The sequence below is a fragment of the Epargyreus clarus genome, unplaced genomic scaffold (assembly GCF_041222505.1).
Source record: "Epargyreus clarus isolate Ecla_fem2 unplaced genomic scaffold, WU_Ecla_fem_2.2 ptg000007l, whole genome shotgun sequence".
NCBI classification, from domain to species: Eukaryota; Metazoa; Arthropoda; class Insecta; order Lepidoptera; family Hesperiidae; genus Epargyreus; species Epargyreus clarus.
In genome coordinates this window covers 127252-150741 of record NW_027332215.1, presented here as the reverse complement: position 1 = coordinate 150741, position 23490 = coordinate 127252, and the positions used below count along the sequence as shown (strand labels likewise).

The 23490-nt window shown below is 38.2% G+C and overlaps 1 protein-coding gene across 5 annotated transcripts in view; it reads left to right on the top strand.

The window, feature by feature from the left end:
* The window catches only part of Imp (IGF-II mRNA-binding protein), a 98048-nt gene that overhangs the window by 12783 nt on the left and 61775 nt on the right, over positions 1 to 23490 (top strand). Inside the window, exon 1 of one of the 5 annotated variants that reach the window (XM_073074250.1) lies at positions 10466 to 10637. The exons of the other annotated variants lie outside the window; for them this stretch is intronic. Coding sequence (XP_072930351.1) covers positions 10579 to 10637 — 59 coding nt within the window. The 5' untranslated portion in view covers positions 10466 to 10578. Of the gene's footprint in view, positions 1 to 10465; positions 10638 to 23490 lie in introns of those variants that run through there. 5 annotated transcript variants of the gene reach the window in all.

Genomic DNA, 23490 nt, shown 5'->3' with positions numbered 1-23490 from the left:
CGTGCGAATGTTCAGGTGCATGCGCTGACCGCGTGTGGTCGAGGAGGGTTCGGAGCCAGAAGGGGCGAGTTTGCGTGAATGGGTGTGGACGTGAGCAAATGTTTAAACTAGGGGATTTTCTTATTCAATTCGCTTACCGGGTTCATTTTACAAAAAAGTTCATATTTATTTCATTATTTCTATTTTGAATCTAATTCAAATGTTTGAAGTGCTTGTTATGAAAACGCCGATTTAAACTTCATACTTACCTTATTTTACCTCTGGTGTTTTTCCGAGACAATAAGACGTTAATACACTTAGTAATATCAAAAATAAAAATCCTTCCTTAATAACACCTACCCCTCTTAATAGAAGCCCTTTATCCAATTTTAGTGCGTGCATTACTAACTTTACGAGATTAAGTTGTGCAATGTTGCCTCGTTCAGTCAGTTAAGTTACACCGATTTCAAATATATCTATGAAAATAATTGACGCTAAAGAACATGTAGCGTCAATTATTTTCATAGATATATTCAAGACTTTCAAGACACTAAAATGACTGTTAAAAAAGACTTAAAATGCTGTTACGCTATATTCAAATGTTGAATTGTTAACTGCTTACAGTATTGTCGAAATCATCATCAAACTCTCATTAAAGTATGGAATAATAATTTATTTACAATGGAAAGAATGTTTGATCAACATTGACAGGCAACAGGTTGGCTGCCTGCGCCCTTGACCTATCTCCTCAGGGATAACCGGGTGTAATAGTAAAACGAGCCCCGCCTCTGTTGTGTAGCGCCACTGCGACCGCGGCAGCTGGCTCCGCGCGCTATCTCGCCAACTATCGTATTCCGTCCTTTACAAACTTCGGCTTTGATCTAATAATACAATATTCCGCGACATCGCTCGCCCTTTCTCGCGAGCCCCTCGGGGTAATTACTGCGGATATTAGTATCCTACGGTTACTCATTGTGCTCGTCTATCCCTTATGATAGAGGGATTATGTTACGGATTATGTTACGAATCCCGGAACGAGATAAGCGTTGAGGTAAAATAGGTATGTAATTATTTGGTTTATTTATTTTCTATTAAGGAAATAAATAAACCGATGATTGAAATATAATATATCGTACGCCCGTTATTAAGATCAGTTTATACCAGGGGTTCCCAATCTTTTGTAACCCGCGGCGCAGTTACAAGTTTAATATTCTTTCACGGCGCCCTGTGCCCTGTCCTAGCTAACTATTTGAAGAAGACAGTCGAAAGAAATAGGTAACTACAATAATAGTAGTTACCTTAGGTTGATCGAAACGAATTTAAAACACCACAATATGAAATTGTACAATACGTTGTTATAAAATAATTTAAACGGAAAACAACAAGAAAGACTTGAGGATAACAAAAATAAAATACGATATGTATTCAATACGATTGTATCAATGTGAAGGGTGAGCTAAGTGATCTCCGCGCAGTTTTTCAAAGCGGGGAATATCACTTGACACTGCTATTCTCATTTCTTGCTCCACATTGATCTGATATTTGTTCTTTACCACAGCTACATCTGAAAACCCAGATACACACTTCACATAGATATGATGTTGCAAACGGAATGAAATTTTTTAATGCTTTGGATGTTAAATTTGGATATTCATTTTGAATCGATGACCAAAACGCCAATATTTGTGGTGTCCAATGATTAGAGGATCGACTCACGGCGCCCCTCTTTACTTTCTACGGCGCACCAGGGCGCCGCGGCGCACACTTTGGGAACCCCTGGTTTATACAATGTGTTGCCTACCAAACATCGAAAGTCAAAAATTCAGGTAGGCAGAAATTGTCAAATTTAGGTGTCTGGTAGGCAAAACATTGAGTACATACATTAATATTAATCACGAACGATAATATGTAACATCGTTAAGATCGATACCAATTTATGATCGCGGGACTCTGGTGTGACTGTGGCACCTGGAACCTCGGTAATTAATACTATAGCAAGACTGTGTCGTCCCCGTCACGCGACATTTGTGTCAGTATAGACTGTCTGTGGCATGCAGTGTCTGTAATTAGGGAGTGTGTTGTCAAATCAGTGTCATAGCGCGGGCTGTGTCATTAGGCTATTAGCGAGGTCGCGGGCGGGGCGCGCCGGGAGCCCGGGACGTACCGGCGAGGGCTTTTGTACACAACTGCACACCGTTCATTATATCAATATAATATTAATTTCTGTTTGATAGATCGATTATTTTCTTTAAATAGTAGGTCAATATAACTTACAGAATAGTATATTACGATATTATTTTTCGCATAGTTCAGACGACGTTCACTTTGGACATCTACTGTAAGAAATGTAGGAATTCAACTTTTTATACTAAACCTATAACTGTAGTAGGTATACGACTACCTATATTTCGTTTTTTTTTTAGGTAAGTAATTAGTCTTTATTTTATAATATGTACATAACCTACGTTAATCCTGAAATTCCATTCGTGAAATTACATCTAAACTTGCAAGCTTTACCTCTTTATTATATTTGTGTTACATTTATATACTTGGCGCTGCGTCACACGTCACACGTCACCGCCGACAAACTAGTGGCATATAATAGTGGATGGTGGCAGACGAGCGACCGTAAACAAAAATTATAGCGGACGGAGCATTACAACGAGTTCTCCGCGTGCCCACTACAGGCGATATTTTATTGTTCCCATAACTCAAGTACCTACCCATAACCGGCTTCTACAGGGAAAGTAGTAAATACGGTATGAACATTATAAATGATAATCCGCGTGAGCCGAGTACCTCTACCTACCTACAAGGAATCGAACCGAAATCGTCGGATGGTCAAAACCGGTTAAATTCAACCGTCCGTCGGTATGAGCAGCGTGCACACCTCGTGCTTCTCGTACACAATTCTGAACTGAATATTTTTGCGGTATTTGCTCTTTGAATATCTTTATTATATTCCGTCGCGACCCTTTCTTGTAAAAGACGTTACCCCGTAACGACCGCCGACCTGGAGGGGTCACTCGAAAAGATATTAAACACTAGGTTCTATACTAATAATATACTGTGCCGACTTACGTACGTCAATCTGACATCTGTTCCGTGGGGTTTTAATTCTCCTTATCTCTTTTATTCGCTGTAATTTGCTTTGAATAAGAACATTCGTACGTTAATACGTGGAAGCGGCGTGGGGTCGGGGCTCGGGGCCGGGCACACCCCGTTCCCGTCCGACTGCCGGCGGTGGCTTCGATTCTCGCTACCGTTAACCCTTTCCTATTGTGATTTAATCAATCACAATTTGCGCCACAGTGTTTACGGAGCGAAGTGGGAAACGAAGTGCGAAAACACGTACTTCGTTATAGAACATGGTTTATACATTTAGCGGATCTCGGTGGAGCCGCTCGGCCGCCAGTCTTTCCAATTAACACTAACGAAATAACCTGACTTAACTTTCAACAGTTGCTAGGAAATAAGTTCAAAATGTAAAAACAAAAACGCCTTCTCTCCTACCAATAAAGCTATAATAATGGGAAATAATAAGTTACGTATTTACGTACTCGAAGGGTTTTTGCATTGCTATACCTATTAGGAAAGTTGCGCCACTAAGTATTTAACTCGAGTACAGCTTTTTTAACTTTGTTTCGTCTTTATTCAACATTTCTTTAGCAACGATATAAAAATAACGGTGTTTATGACAAGACCGTGCCGGGTGCAGACCCGTGAGCCTGAGCTCTCTATATCTCTACACAGCCGCCACACCTTAGGTTTCCCCCTCTCTAGGGTGCCGTTAGTTAAGTTGTAGGTATACCTAAGTAGTATTAAGTTTCTTAAATAATCTTTGTAAGATAGGTAAATAGGCGCCTGTCTCATGAAATGAAATAAAAGGAGTGCAGTGGTTTCGTTGCACCGGGGAAAAAATAAATTACGCATCCGTCAATAAGTGTTTCATAATTTGTATGCTCAAGTAATGATATTGCAAACATTGTTATCTCAATGAGTGTTTACTTACTCGTCCTCCCTAGTTGGCCAACGATCGGGGCGAAGTTATTCATAAAGCAATCGAAGATACGGTGAATAACGAATGTGGAGCGTTCCACTCGAGCGCGCGGCAGCCCTTCCAGGCCAGCGCCTGCTGCCGCTCTTGGCTAAATTAGGTTCAGTCGTTGACCTCTACTAAAATACATGCGTTACGATCGATCCGAGGTGCAAAAATCGCTCCGCTGACCCGAAACTGAACTCCCCTGACAAAAAATATGGGCCGCTTAAAATATAGACACAGGTTAGCCTGCCGACCGAGCCGCACTCGACAGTATAATATGTGCCCTTAAATTAAGTATTAATTCTGTAACTGTTTGTGAGAATATAGTGACGGAAGTGTTACATCAATTGCCTTATTGACCGTTGCTGTCATTACACTGCCACTTAATGGAATTGATCGAAACGTTTGTTGCAGAAGTCCCGTTGACTGGGCGAATGTTTTGAAGTATGTAGGAAGCCAGTTCGTGCATTGGCGATTATTATCACTTAACTCGAGGTGAGCGAAGTCGCGAACGAGAGCTAGTATAACAGGGAAATACGTTATATTCAGTCCAATAGGTAATGTTAAATATCTTCTTATTACGCGTACTTCCGTTTCACTGAAAAGTACTAGATATGTGATGTAAGACGGAAGTATAAAGCAATTTACGTAAAAAGAATTAGTCCAGTGAAAGGACATTTAGGTTTTCAATTGTCAGTTAAATTAGTGTTTCATTTGCAATACTAACATCAACGATGGCGGGCGGAGCTGCAGGAATTTATTAGTACTCTAGTACTACACAATAAGAAATGGCCAAATATCCGAAATGGAACTCCATAAAATATTTGAAGTTAAATATCTACCCTTTATTTCTTGGAGAAAATCTATATCCAAAAATAAAAGTGGCATCTAAATCCGTTCAGTGGTTCCTAAGATTTTAAGCTCGAGGCCAAAGATTTAAATAAATGATAAGCTTTGGAATGTTTGTCCCGGTCGGCTGCGACCAGCCTGCCGGCCTCGAGGACCTCGTGGACCTCGTGGACTCCTGCATGCCGGAGTCGTCCGGTCTCTGGTTTCTGGTTACTAGTTGTAATCGTTATCTGAAACTCTCCTCGGAGCTCTCTAATGGCCGCCGACTAAGAAATTCCAATAGATTTATTTAAAACGGACTTGCACTTCCAGGGATACGCGCGTTCATGTTCATAAAAACAAACATACCTATTTATGTCTTCAGGCTTACAGTTTAAATATGTTTAAATTCCTCTTAGGGCAGGCGTCGGCAACATTTTGAGTCGGAATAGTAAAAACTTACAATTTGCAAAATTTCAAAGCTTTACAGAGACACAATTATTTCTCGCCAACAATAAATAGTCTTTGCATAAATTAAGTTTTTTTAACACAAAAAACTATTTTTATTCATAACAAACATATATATTTATTCATACATGAGTATGTATGAATAAATATATATGTTTGTTATGTTGTGTGTGTGTGTTGTGTTGTATATTAGTGTTTATTGTATATTCACAATAAAAAAAAATAACAAAAAAACAATCGACTTCTATCGTCCCTACAAAGTAAAAAATAATTGAAATAATGTTGGTTTAGTTGGTTTAGTTCGCAAGTCGGCGCTCAATATACATATTTCATTGGATAACGGCGTAAACGGCGTGTCCAATATGAGCACCGATGCCGATGAAGTTCACCGGATCATCTTGTATTAATATAATATACAAATAAAACTACTTTATGAAAAACTTAAGCACTAGTCGCCCCTACTATATTTGAAAGTTCCCCTCGATTTCTCTGGTCTGTCTGATTTCCTTATAATGGAACCACCTTGGAAATATGTTTATTCCAACAAAAAACAAAAAAATCATCAAAATCGGTTTATAAACGACGAATTTATTCGCGAACAAACATATGTACGGTCGAATTGAGAAACCTCCTACTTTTTAAAGTCGGTTAATTAGATATCGACGGTATTTACGTTTAAAGCGACATGTCAAAGATAGGACGTTTTATTGTATTTACGGCATTAGATTGTCAATTATAATATGATGATACTTTACTAGATTTACCAATCGTATAAGGGAACAAGTATAACAGTTACAGGGAATAGGTATCGTAAATGCGAATATCATTACGTACCCTTTTGTACGATGTTTTAATAAGCGCGCCTCTCGGCGTGGACGCGGTTATGTCTGACTTAACGTCATTACGCGGGATTGTCCAATCAACATGGCCGATGCTTGTTCGAGCAGTGGAATAAATCTTATATATAAAATTCTCGTGTCACAATGTTAGTTACCGTACTCCTCCGAAACGGCTTTACCGATTTTCACCAAATTTTATATGCATATTCAGTAGGTCTGAGAATCGGCTACTATCTATTTTTCATACCCCTAAGTGATAAGGGTTGTTCACCCTTAACATTTTTTTATTTATATGGCAACACAACGTTTGCCGGGTCAGCTAGTATTGTGATAAAATTGAGTTGTGTGGTTTTAAGATACAAGTATTCATAACATTATATGATTACTGTAATATATAAATAATAGTATATCAAAGGTTTTGCAAAGTCCACAAGAAGTCTTAGAGTAGCAATTTTAGGAAGTGTTAAGATATTATTTTGAAAATATTTACTAATTATTTATTTAATAAAATTCCGTTTAAAAATAATCCTCTTCCACGTATAAAGTTGTATCTCAGACTTGTCTGACATGCTTTTATTTTCCTGTTGATGTAGAAAAGTTCATCTATCGTTATTTTTAATGAAAATATTTAAAAAAAACTATTTTAAAATACCAGTACAAACTTTCTAAAGCTACAACAACATTGTAAAAAAATATTCTTAGAATTGTACAGGGAATTATTTCTAGGGCGGTTTGAATATTAATTACACTCTCCTGTAAACCTGCGTTTTTGACATGACGCTTTATAAGTAGGGACCGTCGATATTATGTATAAGATGTTGTCCGGCTTGGAAATTTTTAAATTTACTTACATTTTTGGATTCTCAAATTTTGGGTACATTATTTTAAATTGCAACTTAGATGATCGATCCTGGTCCCAGGCCTCCTTACCTATACGTTTTGGATCAGGAAAGCTTCATCGGTTGCTTTACCTGCTTTCCTGTCTTCTGTTCACAGTACGAGTTCTCTTTTTCGAAAAATTACAGATGCATCTTTAGGCCGTACAGAAATCTCGTACTGTGCGGGAGGCTAGGGACGCGTGGTCCGAAGCTTGCCCTGGCGTATCTCCCCCTTTAGACTTGACAGTTCAAAGACTCTGGGACGAGCCGCTCTGCAGAAAGACTCATACTAGTTTATTAGACTCAAGTACATGTTCTGCTGAGCGTGCTCGTCTTCTGGCTGTTTCTGTCTTCTGGCTGTTTCTGTCTTCTGGCTGTTTCTGTCTTCTGGCTGCCTGTCGGGGTTTTGGTTACATGCAATTCCGTCGAGTCATCTTGGTACGGTTTTGGATAACACGTCGTTTTCTATTGCTGTCAGCCTGCGACTGGGTTTAACTTTGAATCATACACATTGATGTCCTTGTAGAGTTCAGGTAGACCACTTGGGACACCACGGTCTCTCTTGTCGGCGCAGGGCCGGTCGCCTGTCGCGCCACGCTTCCTTGAATGATGTCATCCGCAGGGCTCTTGCTACCGTCAAGGTACCGGCTCAATTAGAGTCGATCGGTGTTGTGCGTGACGATGGCAGGAGGCCTGACGGTTTGACATTGATTCCGTGGAAGACTGGGAGGTGTCTTGTGTAGGATGCTACGTGCGTTGACACACTGGCACCGTCCCATCTTACGTTATCGTCAAGGGCAGCTGGTGTTGTGGCTACCGACGCTGAGATACGCAAACTGCAAAAGTATGCAAGTCTCAGTAGGGACTACATATTTTTGCCGTTTGGCGTGGAGACAATGGGACCGTGGGGTTCTGACGCTCGATCTTTCTATAAACATCTTTCCAAGCGATTGATCGAGTGCACCAATGACCATAGGGCTGGCGCTTACCTCGGACAGAGAATTAGTTTAGCTATTCAGCGGGGTAATGTCGCCAGTGTTTTGGGAACTCTTCCGAAGGACAACAATTTGGATGAAGCCTATTATATTTAATTATAGTTAGTATTTTTATAAAGTTTTTTATTTATGTGTATAATATATATAGTTTAGTTTAGAATGTTGTTTATATATACTATATATAAGTTTTACAAGATGTAAATATTTATGTGTTATCTCAGTATGGTATTATTAAATGTAACTTTTTAATTAAGTAAAAAAAAATAAAACAATTTAACATTTTCTTACAACACTTAACTTTTACTTGGTTATTCAAATGAAATTGTAAACTTTACTATAAAATATAACTTGTACGAACGAATTTTTAATTTTCTTTTAATAAATTAAATTATATTTTTGTACGGATCTAAAGAGACGCAGCGTCACATCGAAAGAGGCGCATGTGACTCGCGAGCTGGCTTCCGACCCCTGCCTTAGGGAGCTTATTTAGTGTGACGTCACAGCCTATAATCGGCGGACCATCAAGCCTCCGAATGCCTCATTATTATTATGCCCAATTTCAATAAATACATTAGAAGTTTATTTATTCATATTAATTTAATGACAAGTTTTCATTTTATTTTTTCTGGTTATCTGTGGCGATGGTGTTGTGCATTTCAACATTCGAGTTGATGAGGGCGACAGGGTCGCGATCGGATTTGCACATTCCGACTATAACCTTTTCGATGAGTTCGTGCAATTTCACTTGGAATATTCCATGTCACGGCACATGCAAGATTCAAAGGAAAATTCAGGTATTCCTGCTGCTGCTGCTATCCTCCAGCGAATAATGGAGAACACGAGCACGACCCTAATAGTGTAAAGTGTATATGTTGCAAGAAGTGAGACGGGAGCAAGGGAACATACGTGTATAAACTGTCGTAGTATAACTTTTATTTTGGCATCGGCGTAGTCGATAAAGGCGCAGTATAAGGGAATGACGTAAGAAACTCTGAAGTAGAAATAACTTTTCGACTGCGAGTCAATTATAAATTTAAGATGATTACCATAGGCATAGATAAGTATAGGTATCTCACCGCCTTAACTGAATGAAGCCATTAAAATGCTTAAACGGCTGACAATTCTGTCAGCCATTTAGTGGTTGTCATGGGGTAAGTTACGCGGATGGTAGTTTATCCACCGCACCGCACCGCACACCATACCGAGAACGAGATTATTTCGGGCCGATTTTAATATGTCGTGACGGCGATAGTTTGTCCACCGCGAGTCCGCGACCGATACCGGCGGTTTATTTTGTATACGCGGTCACGCCGATCTACTCGAAATACCGGCGGCCGGGATGACGGTGCACGGGTGTCGTTCGGGGGTCGTCGGGGGACGTTCAGTGGACAAGCGACTATAGTAAATGTATGTACCATACTTCGTACTACGCGCCGTCATTAATTATCGGTATCGGCTCGGTGACGGTTGAGGTGGACAAACAGCGGAACAATGCCGACATGCGCAGCTAAGTGGTGCAAAAACACGTAATCGAAGAAAAAGGGTTAAGAAATATCGTTTCATTCGTAAATTCTATAAAAACCACATTTTGTTAATATTTTTCAAACACGAAAATGAATGACAAATTCAATTGTCAAAACTGGTTACATTTTCTTGTTAGGAGTAAGTAATCTTTACTAATCTATGACTATAGATAGGTACATACTGGGGTTAATTAGGTAGTCATTTGTTTTCTTGGTTCGGTTGGATGGTAGTGGAGACCAGATGTAGCGTTCTGATGACTAGCCAGGATCAGTCTCGAAAACAGTCCTGCATGTAATGTAATCAATACCGAAAGAATATTGTAATTGACTAATTGTACTTAAAATACGTTTATCATCGAATGGTTATGTTAAGTGCGTATCTTATTACCTATATATTATATCAAACATTTCATAAAATGCACTTAGTTCCGGACGGTTGAATGAACTCTAGAATGAGCATACTCTCGATCGATTGTGATTGGCGCAAGCGCTGCGTCGCGCGGCTTCATACAACTTCAAATATGCAGGCGGCGTAATGCAACAAACTTACAAACAACGCTTTACTTATAGCTTGTTTTGTGTTTATGAATATATAGTTAAGTATTTGTTACTAACGAGGTATCTAAATCATAATAAACTTGACATGTCACCATGCGTACGTCACGTCACAAGTGCGATGCGTTTCCGCGCGTCCCACATGGAGTAAGCTGGCTATAGCTTGTAGTGCAACTGTAACGCAAAGTGCAACGCGCGGCGTGCAGCGTGCGGCGTGCGGCGTGCGGCGGCGGCGTCGGGGCGCCTCGCGGGCACTCGCATCGGCTCGCAGACGCCGCCCCGCCCCGCGACCGCCCGCGCGCCGTTCGCCGGCCGCCGCGCGCCCGCCGGCTCGTCGCAGTCGGCACCGGTTCGCGTCGCAGCACGCCACGTACGGCCCATCGCGTCGTCACGGACGGAAACTTCGGCGCGTGCACCGAGCGCCGCTGCACCTCGTCTGCGTGAATTTTTTCCCGCCGAACCGACTTTGACATGGACCGAGACGATGCCCGGATGACCTCCGGTGGCGCCTCCCCCGCATTCGAGGACAGGTGAGTTCGATCACGCGAGGATCACTCGTGGGACCATGCATGCGATCGTCGTTGACCGTCGACGGTCGACGACGAACTCTGTTCGCGTCCGTAGCTACGCCGGTCGTCCGATCGCGCAGCTCGCGAAGCGGTCACGAAACTCTCGAAGCCGTTATTCGATCACGCGGTAGGCTGAGATATCGCGACGTTATCTATGTTTAATGCTTTGCGGTAAAAATAGAGCAGTGCCATCTCGTAGAGCACGAAGCAGAGCGAATGGTGGCGGCCGGCGGCTCGGCGCTGTGTTATCGTGTCGAGCGAGTGCAGCGGGCGCCGCGGCATGCATCCATTGGAATGCATTTTATGGGTATGTTGCTCTCTCGCGCGACACTCCGGTCGCTACTCCCGCTCCGCTCGTACCTATGTTTGTTTACGTTCCTTCGTTATTCGTTCGCCATTCGTTACACATTGCTAGTAACACTTACAATTACTTCTACAACTACAATAGGAGCAAATAAATAAAATTATAAATGTATATACATATACGATCTATAATATGTAGAATGAAACCCAAATATACGCTCAAATAAATCTTAAATTCTTTTATTATTGAAACTTTAATTCTCATAATATTTATTTTATTTTACCTTTCTATATCAGATGGTGGCTATGAACTATTGGTCAAAGTTCCCACATAAATTAGTAAAATGTTTTGAATGCCGTGATCTTAATGTTATTAATGTATGTTCCCTATTGTAAACGTATTGGATTAAGATATAAGACATAAGCGTTATAACCTGACAAAATATAATTTACTTACAAATTCCACGATGTGATCGCAGCACTGTTAGCATGTTTGTATACGATCTCTCTGATAACGGGCGAGTATGCAGAGTAAAGCGGGGTCGAGTTCCAATTTTTACAATGCATTTCTATCGCTGCTAACAAATACTGGAAATGAAAATTTGCTGGTAAGAAACCCACAGTGTGAGAGTTCATGTATCATTTGCATAATTATTAATTTTATTTAGAATACAAAAAGTGATTATGTTTCACAAAACTCTTTTTTCGAAATGAAATTCAAAGCTCAATTAGTTCAAAGCATTTTCCAAGAAAATGTAGCTAAATTTGCATATAGAAGTCATCAAGCCAAATATAAGAGCGTTGTCGATGTTTTGGTATACCCAGCTTGCAAGAAAATGCAGTAGCAGAAACAGATAATAGGTAAATAGGTCCATTGAAAAAAGTTACCCAGTTATTTTGTCTCCTGAAAAGCAGGGGTATTACGTATACGCCCCTATGGTTTGAGCCCGCGATATGCTTTCGTACTTAATTCATTTATGGTGTCGTGCGCACATCCGCCAAGCTTTTTGAATTTATAGTACTTGCGTTTTACTCGCACAATAGGTGGCGCCCCATGTAACTGTTGCGTATACAAATTGTATTGGAGCTATTTACTTCATAAAAATTATAAACATTTATTTAAGCCTGCATCATAAATAAAACATAAATCTATTCATATTTTTTTTAACACATAATTATGAATTCAAGGTAAACTTGAAGCTTCAACATAACCATTGTTCGCTCAAAGTTTGTCTATTAATAGTGCGGTCAACATAGAGAGAAAAAAGGTAAAGAAGTGTCTTCTACAAAATACGAGTACTTACACGTACATTTCAGCAGCAGACAGTAATGTAACCAGGCGTCCCGTTTTGAAAGGGAATGTCCCATTTTCACTTTTAGCGTGCCGGTGTCCCGACGGTTATTGGTCAGTCAGCAGAATCACAATATTTGTGTAGGAGGACCTTTTTTCGCCGTCAGATTATTAATATTAAGATTGTTTATACCCGTTAAAATAATATCGATTAATATTTTGCCTATTAAATATTACTGCCTACTAAAAATGGTCATATTTCGTTACTAAAATATTCGGGCAGAAATTGGATACATTGAGTATCATTAATAAAGAGCGTTATGTTCACGACCCTTTTTCGTCGACTAATGTCTAATAAAGGTAGCGCGAAACTCATGAGATACACCTGTGCTGTTTTTGAACCTGTGCAGGCGACCGGCGCATGATCAAAAATCAATTTATTCTTGTGACACCGTACGGCGCGTCATCGTCGTCAATCGAGGCCACCGCCACAGAAAACAACACCGTACAGTCACAGTAGAAGTATGGAAATATGGAATATTCCATATTTGTACTGTGGTACAGTACATCGGAACGTGTCCATACACGCTACCAACGTGCGGTTGACCTGTACAGGTAAACCTACGCAGGTAAACTGTCCGGTAGACCATAGCGTATATGGAATACATAACGTATTTCTTCATCGTTTATGCAAATTTATCAAACACAGCTCCGAAAAATACGGTATTTATGAAAGTATTTAAAAATACGAGTAAAATCGGCCATTGCGACCATTGTAACATTCGGATAATTGTTAGATGATACATGTATGAATTGATCTAGGTACCTGACCAATATTATATTACTATTGTTCATTGTTTGTTACCGTTTGCTTACTTACACGTATTTTGTAAATGGGTTCATGGATGTAAGAGAGCAAGCGAAGATTTAACATAAAACTTCCTATAGATTCGAGTTTTCCGCGTAGAAATTAACACAACAACACTAGCTCTAAATTACAAAATCATTGTAAATACCCAGTATTTGTACAATCAAACAAACTTGTGTAGTTCGATTGAAACTATGCTCCTTGTTTTCTCGTCCGAATATTAGTACCACCCACCCCTGCAGGTCACACCTGCTCAATAAGATATCTTTCGCGATATTATTATGTAAATGTCGATATTGTATTCCTCCAAATCGATTTATATTTGCAAATTGCTGTTGTGTTATCAATTCGCAGAAGAATTTCATATTTTAACAGTGTTTTGCAAAACTTTTAAGGCTAAAAAAAGCAGCTTTAAGTTGTAAAGTATTAATGTGAAGCTTGGATTCATGTTCTGCCCATGGACCACTAGCTGTCTGCCCATCATAGGACGCACCCCATCCTTATTATGATGCATCAGTGTATATTTCCAATTCATATATGTTTTTCTAATAGAAGAACCTGATGTTAAAATATTTATTATCCACCATTCGAGGTCAGGCTAAGAATCTTTTGCTAGTGAAATAACCGCTTCATAATTATCATTGTTATTTAAAAGAGACAAGTATTTATGTATATCTAATTGTTTGGTATATTACCTACATGGAACAGCTGGGCATCCGGACACTAGTGTTCTAAGAACCTCAGCCAAAAATCTAATAGAAAAGGTAGTTTTGGTCAGTAATTTTTTAATTAGTTTTCGACATCTTTGTCTTTTATCAAAGTCAATAGAAATTGTCATTATATCTGTGTTAAAGAAAATACCAAGAAATTTACATTCCTGTGTAGAAATAAGTTGACTTTTATTTGTGTTGATTATAAAGCCTAACTGAGTAAGGAGGGCGACAGTCTGTTCAACATTTTGAAGGCACGTTTCATGTGCGTTTCCTAAACAGAGCTAATCGTCAAGATATTGAACATATTGTAACCCTTTCCCTCTGAGTACTACTACAATGGGTTTTAATAATTTTGTGAATACATCTGGTGCTGTGTTCAGGTGGACACTCATGTCCGTAACAAGACACATGATCTAGAATATCAGAAAAAGAAAAACTTAGCGGTGCTCTCCGATTCTGCCCCCGCCATTGCTTGTAACTTTTTGGTTAACTTGCATATTTTCTTAGCATTTTTTTCTCGTTCCTTCTCAGCATGCTTACTTTTCCCCATATTTCACTTTTATGGCTATTAAATATCCGTATTTATATGAATAAACACTAATTTTACTAATATGGAGAAAAAAATGCGGCGCCGTTAAAGTGACGAAAGAAAATGAATGACAGATAAAAGCGCGGAAAGGAATAAGGATGTGCCCACGGAATTGGTTTTCTTTTTCCAGTCTAGAAGTACTGGAACACGATACTAACGAATAGTATTCCGATCATCGAGGACGAGAAAACAAGTGCATAATTAATAAACTTCACTCGCTTATTAAATATTACAAAAAATTACAAATAAAAATTACATAATTAGGGTGCAAATTGTAACATTTGTTGAAATTAAATTTAATCTATACTAATATTATAAAGAGGAAAACTTTGTTGGTTGTAATGAATAGGCTCAAAAACTACTGGACCGATTTTAAAAATTCTTTCACCATTCAAAAGCTACATTATCCACGAGTAACATAGGCTATATTTTATATGAAATATATTTGATAAATAGATTTTGAGGCGATACAAAGTTTGCCGGGTCAGCTAGGTCAGCTAGTTTCAAATGAAATTAAGTAAAGAAGCTTGTTTCGTGGCCCAGTCGAGCAGTATTGAGAATTTGGCATATCACCCTAAATTGCACATTGACGGGCGTAGTAATGACAAGGTCATATCTCGTAGTATAGTAACTTTTGAAAATAGGTACCAAGCGGGGCTGGTTGCCGCTCGGACTATTGGGTTCAACGAGCTCAATCAGCGTCAATGAGGTATCTGTTAACGAGTATAACGTTCAAGTGCCGCGCTGTTAGCGGGAGGAGATGCAGTCTCCTTCGTCGCCACAGAACCATGCTCACTCAAATTATAATTTTATAAATTAGCAAACTTTTTTTGAAATATTACAAATATTATCGAGAATAATGTAAACTGACGTGGCAGGGATTCTCCGCTTAGCCGATGATTGTTTTAACGTAAAGCCTGTATGTTGCAAGGTAACAGGCATGGTATTGTACAACAGCTATAGGGGCGGTCGCGGGGCAGCGTGCCAACCTTGCGTTGCTTACGAAAACGTCTCCCTCGAGTACCCTCATGTCCGGTAAATGGAGTACCTGTGTCCTTGGTTTATATTTTTACACGTCATACTACCCTAACAGTATTTATTGTTAAATATAAAGCTGTATAAAAACAACCCTTAATCACCCCTCTATCGCTTGTTAAACGTGAGCCGCACTGAATGTAAAACAGCGAAAGCGCTGGTTTCGTCCAATCGGCGCGGATCCTCCTTCCTGCCGGCAGCGCCAGCCCGCACCGACCAAATTACAAGGGCATATTAGAGAGTTTACTGTTAAATAATCAGCCCAAATTTACGTATCTAATTCCACCAGTTAAGGGATTACGGAGGCAACTAATATAACCTTAATTATAAATATAATAAAAATTTAAATGCATTCTTACATGTACAATGTACATATTGATTTAGTCAATTGAAATGTTTGAGCGTGCAAAAAACAGACAATGCAATTGAAGTTTTGGATGTCAAGGTGAGATTGTGTGAAGCTAAATCAGAGTTTGTGGGGTCCAGAATATTTGAGATTTTTCTGTAAAATTATTAGAAAAAGTTAAAACTTCTTAAGAAGATTTAGAGCTAGCGCGCACTGGTGGTTTATGTCACCGTTTGACTGTTTCGTCACTCTTATCAAGTCTGTGAATATGTATGGAGATGCGCGCATGTTACGACGTGACAATTGTGGGACTCAATAGCGCCGCCCAGCAGACGAGCGTGGCAGAACTGTCACCACGCCGCCAGGCCGCCATTGCAACGCGCGCACGCCCGCAACACTCACTCTCCCCGCGTCGTTTGTACTTTTGTAGGTACGGTATTTGCATTCTGACTATAGTCTTTGACGCAATGAGATGACGGCGCCGAAGTAGCGGTACGTACAATTACTATAGCCGCGTGTCCACCGCACGTCCGTCACTCTAGCACCGTCATCCGCCGAGTCAGGCCGCCGAGATTTCGGAGATTGGTTCGGTGACGGTGGCGGTGGACAATCGACCTAAGGGTTATTTGTCCATAAACACCAATTTTATCAGAAAAAAAATAGCCAAGTGCGGACTCGCACATGGAGGGTACCAAATTACCATTCGATTCCTATTTTTAGTATTTGCTATAGTATAGCAGTCATAAAAGTGAATTAGAACGGTCTATCTAGGTTCGTTCGTCGGTTCAGTAGATAAGCGAAAACTTCAAAAAATAGCTATAGATTAGAAATAGAAATGAGCGATAGCCCGACAGACTGACTGACAACGGAGGCTTAGTGATAGGGTTCCGTGTTTACTCTTTGGGTATGAAATTCTAAAAATAATCAAATTATATTTTTGGACTTTAAATAAAATTTTAAATAAGTCACTATTAATGCATAACAATTATACGAAGGACCTACTTGTCAATATAGCCTGGCCGCTAAGATAATGCATTGCTAAGTCTAACATTAAGGGCGAGAACAAAAAATTCGAGTTCGTTACAGACTTAATGAGAAGTTCGACTTATTGTCCGATTTATAATTAGGTGTCCAAAATGTAAACAAACGTGTTGACACATACACAAGAAAATTACGTTTCAAATGGTGGTAGTTCCTTATTTTTGACGATATTAAAGTAATACAACGATAATAAAATAATAATGTAAATAAATTAAGATCAATTCACATTTTCCAATATTTATATTAACTTTTAACTAATTTACAATAATAATAATAAAAATAAAGTTTTACGATGGAAAATTAAAATGTGATAATGGTAACAATATCGGGATCCAAAAACATTTTTTGTGCCGCCATTTTTAAGTTTCGTAGCTGATGTTATTCATTTTGTGAATGTGGTCGATTTCGAATGATTTCTCGTTTTCATAGCTTGTTGTTTATCATAATCATAATCTTTATGACATCATGCAGTTATCACACACATATAAAGGTGTTACAAATTTTGATACAGTGACATGAAACCCTGTAAGGGTGTCGCAAATTAAATTAATTATAGGTAAACATAAGCTAATGTAACAATAATTTAAAATTTTCAATTAGGATGCGTTAATAGTACAATTTACATTTTCGCATGGTGATACCTAGTTATAGTTACAATTTCAAATACATAGAATGAATATTCTGATAGTGGTAATATTTTTGTGTTAAATTAACTTTTAAAAATTTAATATCAAGCGTTACTTTGCGGGAAATTCATGTCATTCATGTGTTAACTAACCGCCATAGAATCAATATTAGTAGATACTAATAGAGTTTATTAGTATAAACTTTCCATGGTGTTTGTTAAATGGCAATGTCTAGCGTGAAGGACGCCCGGTGGCACTATGAGTATGAGTATTGTGGGACTAAAGTTTTATACACTTTGTTGCCAAATTATCTCATGATCTTTTGCACTATATTTGTTGTTGATGTTAGATTTATTTCATGTCATCGTACAAACAAACTTATAAATAAAAAAAGGCGTATTAATGAAATACATGATTCAAATAAAAATTTAATAATCACCAAATCTATAAGTTTGATCTTAATTACTCAGTTGGTTATCTATATCGATTTTCGCAGATAAAAAGGTTCGGCGTTCCGGCAAAAAGAAACTACTAAAAAGAAAGAAAAAGATATATCTTATTAGATATACTTTTTCTTTCTTTTTATAATATTTTATAAAATACGAAAACATTAATAGGTATTTGGTCCGTTCACCTTATATAAATATTCATAAAGGTGGTTTAAAATAACATTTATCGGTATCGCCGATACAGACGGTCGGGACTATATTATAATAACATGCATTTATGGAAACGTTATTATGCATTATTGTAACGTTTTTGAGACCTTAACCTACGTCGCTTAACATTTTCGGTACATCGGCATGAAAGTCCCGTGTTACGCAAAGAGTGCGAGAGGAGCGTGCGCGGGCACGCGAGCGGCACGCGCCCGCCGGCCGGCGCTGCACTCTCGGTGCATCTCGCGAACGCACCCTTTATTTGCATTTCAATTATGACCGTTGCACAAAGCGGCACGTGGTCGCACACCTGCAACTCCACGTCCCGGTCAACAGCGACGTGCTCGCCTATAGGTATAGCATCGAACCGATCCCCGGTCGATGGAAGACTTTTATCCAGAAATGCACTATCAAGTATCCACGCTTTCCAGTAATCTTTGTTGCGTTAAAATTTTGTCACCACAATTAAGTAGAGCCACACTGCTAGAGCTGTCAATACCAAAACAAATATTCCACATGCAGTGTTAAACGGCCAACATGTAATGGATTGTATCATCCGTGCTGCACCGGAACGATTACAGCCCCCTAAGTGAAGTTGCTCAACAGAAGAAACATCTTCAATGCCTCAAAATAAGCCAAAGAACTGGATGTACGTTTTGATATACGCTTGGCTTAAGGCCTAAGATCTTATACTGCTGCCAACTCGTCAGACACGCAACCGAAGTTCACTGTTCGGTAAGCACATGCCCTCGATAAAAACCCATGGTGTCTCTACTTGACAATACTAAGAAGATAGCTCAGGACGTGAATATGAGTTCAAAGTAAACCATTATGCTATATATAATGAGTTATAATACTGTACCTACTGCAATCCAGAATAATAAATGGGTACATACTACTTGGCCCTTAAATTATCATAAAATTAGCTCTTCTTAATCAACTTAATGTAGCTTTAATCTCCTTATTACTGATTATAAGAGAATCATTCACGAGTGTCCACCATGAATCAATCATATAATTTGGTGCTCAGAGTGTGAAGCGTCGATGTTGCGGGCTGCGCTGCCGGCGAGCTCGAGACGAGCATTTCCTCCGCGTTCGTTGACTCTGCGGGCCGGAAGTCGCTCCCGGATGCGGCGGCGGGCTGAACGTTGCCCGCAATGTGCTGCGACAACTAGGATCAATCTTCTGAACTGAGATTGCATAGATCACTTCGCCTTTGTTAGCGATTAGGCTTTTTGTACAATGGGAACAAATCCATTATATTACGAAATTGTTGCGATTCTTACTTAATTTCAACATTACATTGTAGGCCCGTCGTAGATACTTGCATTTCTTGAGTTTTTTACCGAACAAGGACCCCAATTTTCATATAATCGTAGAACTAAGGGCACTATCAATTTAGACGGTCTGTTTGGGACTGCTGCCGCACGACGTCGATTGTCGTTCTGCATATAATTTGTACGCTTCGACGATTACAGTAAAGTTACCCTCGAAATCTGAAATGATCGATAAAACAGCTCGAGAGTAAACAATTCCTCATATATTTAGAGGCTCAATTTTGGAACGTCGCAATATGTCCATTGTACACAATATATACATATTTTACGCCATAAGGGACACCCTTTCAGTGCTTATACAGAGATGATAGGCTTAGTTTTCGCCACCGAGACAAGCCGGGTGCCCGACACTGCCAGGAGGTCGCTGCACGTCCGCTTTGGATGCATTTATATGGAGAACATTTGGAGCTTGAGACAACGAGCAGACACTGCTTAATACGAAGAATAGAATTATTGTCTGGCCGCTAAGAGTATTAATTCCTGAAGCCTGTCAGGTGTCATTTGGAAATAACTTCTGATTATAACTATAGCATAAAAAATGATATTAATACCTATATTTCGAAATATTTAATGAAAAATATTTTCAACAATAAACTAAGATAATGAAATAAGAAATTTATTTTAATGTTGCATATTTTTAACCATGTTCATCTACACATATAACAAAATATTATCTTTATAATATAATTAACAATATTAATTCTGATAAATCGTTGTATTATTATTATATTTATTTTATCGTATAACAGTCATCATTATAAAGTTACCGGATCCTACAACAAAAATGGAAATGAACAGGACATTTGATTAGAAGTCATACTGTAAAATGGGCCAAAGAAGTGACGGAATTGTGTCCTAGATATAAAAAGAGAAGAAAAGGTAGACAATATCAAAGATGGGAAGATGATATTAAAAAGATGGCAGGAACGACTTGGATGAGAAAAGCAAGAGATAGATCTCTGTGGAAAACTCTCGGGGAGGCCTATGCTGGAAATCAAGACAATCAAGAAACTCGTGTCTAAAAAATGAAATTAATTACTACAAATGCTTAAAATAATTTAAATTAAAATAAAAAATGAAAACATAAAATGTAAGGAATAAGATTGTTAATAAAGCTATCATTATCATAACAGTCATCGTTGATAAAGATACCCAACATCGGAACTTTGCATACATAAATCATCAATTATAGTAACCTTTTAAAAACTAATTTTGATTTTTAAAATGAATCGTTTTAGTTCCTAAGTGTTTATTTATTATCATTTAAATATATTTATCATTAAATTTAGCCCCAAAATATATATTGTTTATTATTTTTTTTAAGGGATATTAATGTATGCGATGATATTTTTTTTGTTTGTACGGCAAATAATTGATATGTTACAGCCAAAGCAATATAGATATGGCTAGATAGCCATTATGTATAATATGTACTCAATTTGGTCAAAGTGATAAATAATACGAAATTAATCACATTAATCAGCCATTATATAAACTATCTTTAAAGACTTGGATAAAGTAATAAAATAAGTATAGGTAGGTAAAGGTTATAAGTGTCCATGCCCAGTCTCTGAACACGATGTACTCGTACGGAACTCAGCTATGGGGTGGATTAATAAAAAGACATGCATAATTAATAAAAAATACCCTTATCTCTGATCGCTTATTTATATTTTAAGTACATACTGAATTCGCATGATTTGGACCCATTCGCTCGCAGGGCGCTGCTGCGGCCTGCGAGCTTAGTTTTATGTTTTCTTTTATGTTCCAACCTAACTGAACTAATCCTATAGAATTTCATACAGGCTTTGTATTGGTTAGGCTAGATTGGAAAACTAAGCGAAATAGAAAATTAATTAACTTACCTTACTTCAGACTTTTACTGGTATTTACAGGCATTACAACTTTAACCTGCTATTATATATAACCGCCTGGGAAAGTAATTAATTTATCACATTTTCTGGACAAATTAGGCATTATACGTAATAAAGTCATGTATAATAGCTATTTGATCACTTTGTAACAGTCAAATTTTCATAATATATTCGACGCCACTCCATAACTATATAGTTCTGTCGGAACGACCTGTTAGGAATGCATGAGACTATAAACTATCGCATTCATTAAAATACACTAAGGTAGGATACATCGAAACCGCGTTTAAAGTATGCATTAAAGTTAAATATAACAATAACTTTGACGATAGCAATGGAATGTAATGTAATTCTGTATGGCACCAATTTATTTCTCATTAACGTCATTCGCGTCGCTGTCGCCACAATTTTTATTAGACGTTGACAGATATGGAAGTTGACAAAAACGGTAACTCTAACCGATCGAAATCGAGCGGTTGATGTTAAGTGTTGGTTATGACGTAATTTCAACCTTAATTAAAATGGTGCAATTAATGATTTTTAACCATGGACTTGATGGTTGCTTAGGCTTTCGTATACATTAGAGATACATGATGCAATTCACCATAAGGAGTCCGCGAACGCCTGACCCACGTCAGAACTTTGTGTAACTTTCTGCGCGCTCTGTCCACAACCGTAACAAGGATTTCCTACTATGCCGTGTGGATCATTGCGTTTTGGTCATACTTACGGTTAATTTTAAAATTTTGTCAGACAAGTTGTTGGAAGTATGGTAACTATATATAAATCTTTTATTAGTTACCCAAAACATAAGTTCCTAAATAATAATATATAGCATTAAAACTATAACCTAAGTACGAACAATGACAAAAGGGTACTTGACAGTTGACGGGAAAGTGATTTATTATTTGCTTATGTGTATCATATATGTATATACCTATCATAATAGGCCGATCTCACTGTTATACCGGACAAGGAAATATTAAAAAAGTTTTACTTTTTTTTTAGGCTTATAAAGCAACATTTCGATAGATATTTTCATTATAGTCAAATACCCTATTTTGGAAAGTTTAAGAGTGTTTGGTGGGGGTTTGCCACGAGGTTAAGTGTCTGACAATTCATGTTTGAATGAATTACAGAAAAATGAAAGATTTATACATTTTAACAGTATGCTACAAAATTGACTTAAAAATCTTACAAACGCACTAGTCGCCCTGACGATTGTTAAAAGTTCCCCTCGATTTCTCTGGTCTGCCATCATCAGACCCTGATTTCCTTATAATGGAACCACTTTGGAAATATCTTTTTTTCCAACAAAACAAAAATCTTCCAGTTCGGTTCATAAACTACGAAGTTATCCGCGAACAAACATAAAAAATAACATACAACATATACGGTCGAATTGATAAACCGCCTCATTTTGTGAAGTCGGTTAAAATTATTCTCGTAAGGGACGTACAAATACCTCAGTATAAAATATATTTATATTTAGTATTTCTAAATATCAGCATCAGCATCCGCTGATCTAGTAAAAACCTGCATCAGCAACAACCCTGATTCCGATCAGGTAAAATGTATGTACATTACATTACATTACATGAAATTTATTAAAATTTATTTTTATATATTTATGAGTGTTATAAATAAACGTTTGTCACATATATCTGATCATGAACAGAGTGAAACTGTTTAAAACGAGACTTCTTAAATATACTGAAGCTTCGTGTGCCGTCAATACGTAGGCGTGGATATTATGTAAGTCATACCCCTGCCCTGCGAGTCATGTTTACTACCCAGTGTACCGAAATATCCTATTACAATAAATAGAAATTTACTAAGACGAAATTATATTTTAATATAAATTTCCGCATTGCAAATTTTATTTTGGTTTATTTTAACAGAATTACAGCGTTGCTTCAGCGTACCGAATCACGTTTGTGTCTTAGAAGAATGATAAGCATGGAAGCCGTGCTAAAATAACAACTACATCACGTATACTGTATCCCTTTTTAGTAATGGTGGTGATAGTTTTTTTTTTTTTTTTTTTTTTTTTTTTATAATATAAGAGTAGCAGACGAGCATGCAGTCCACCTGATGGTAAGTGGCTACTGCCGCCCATGGACATCTGTAATCAA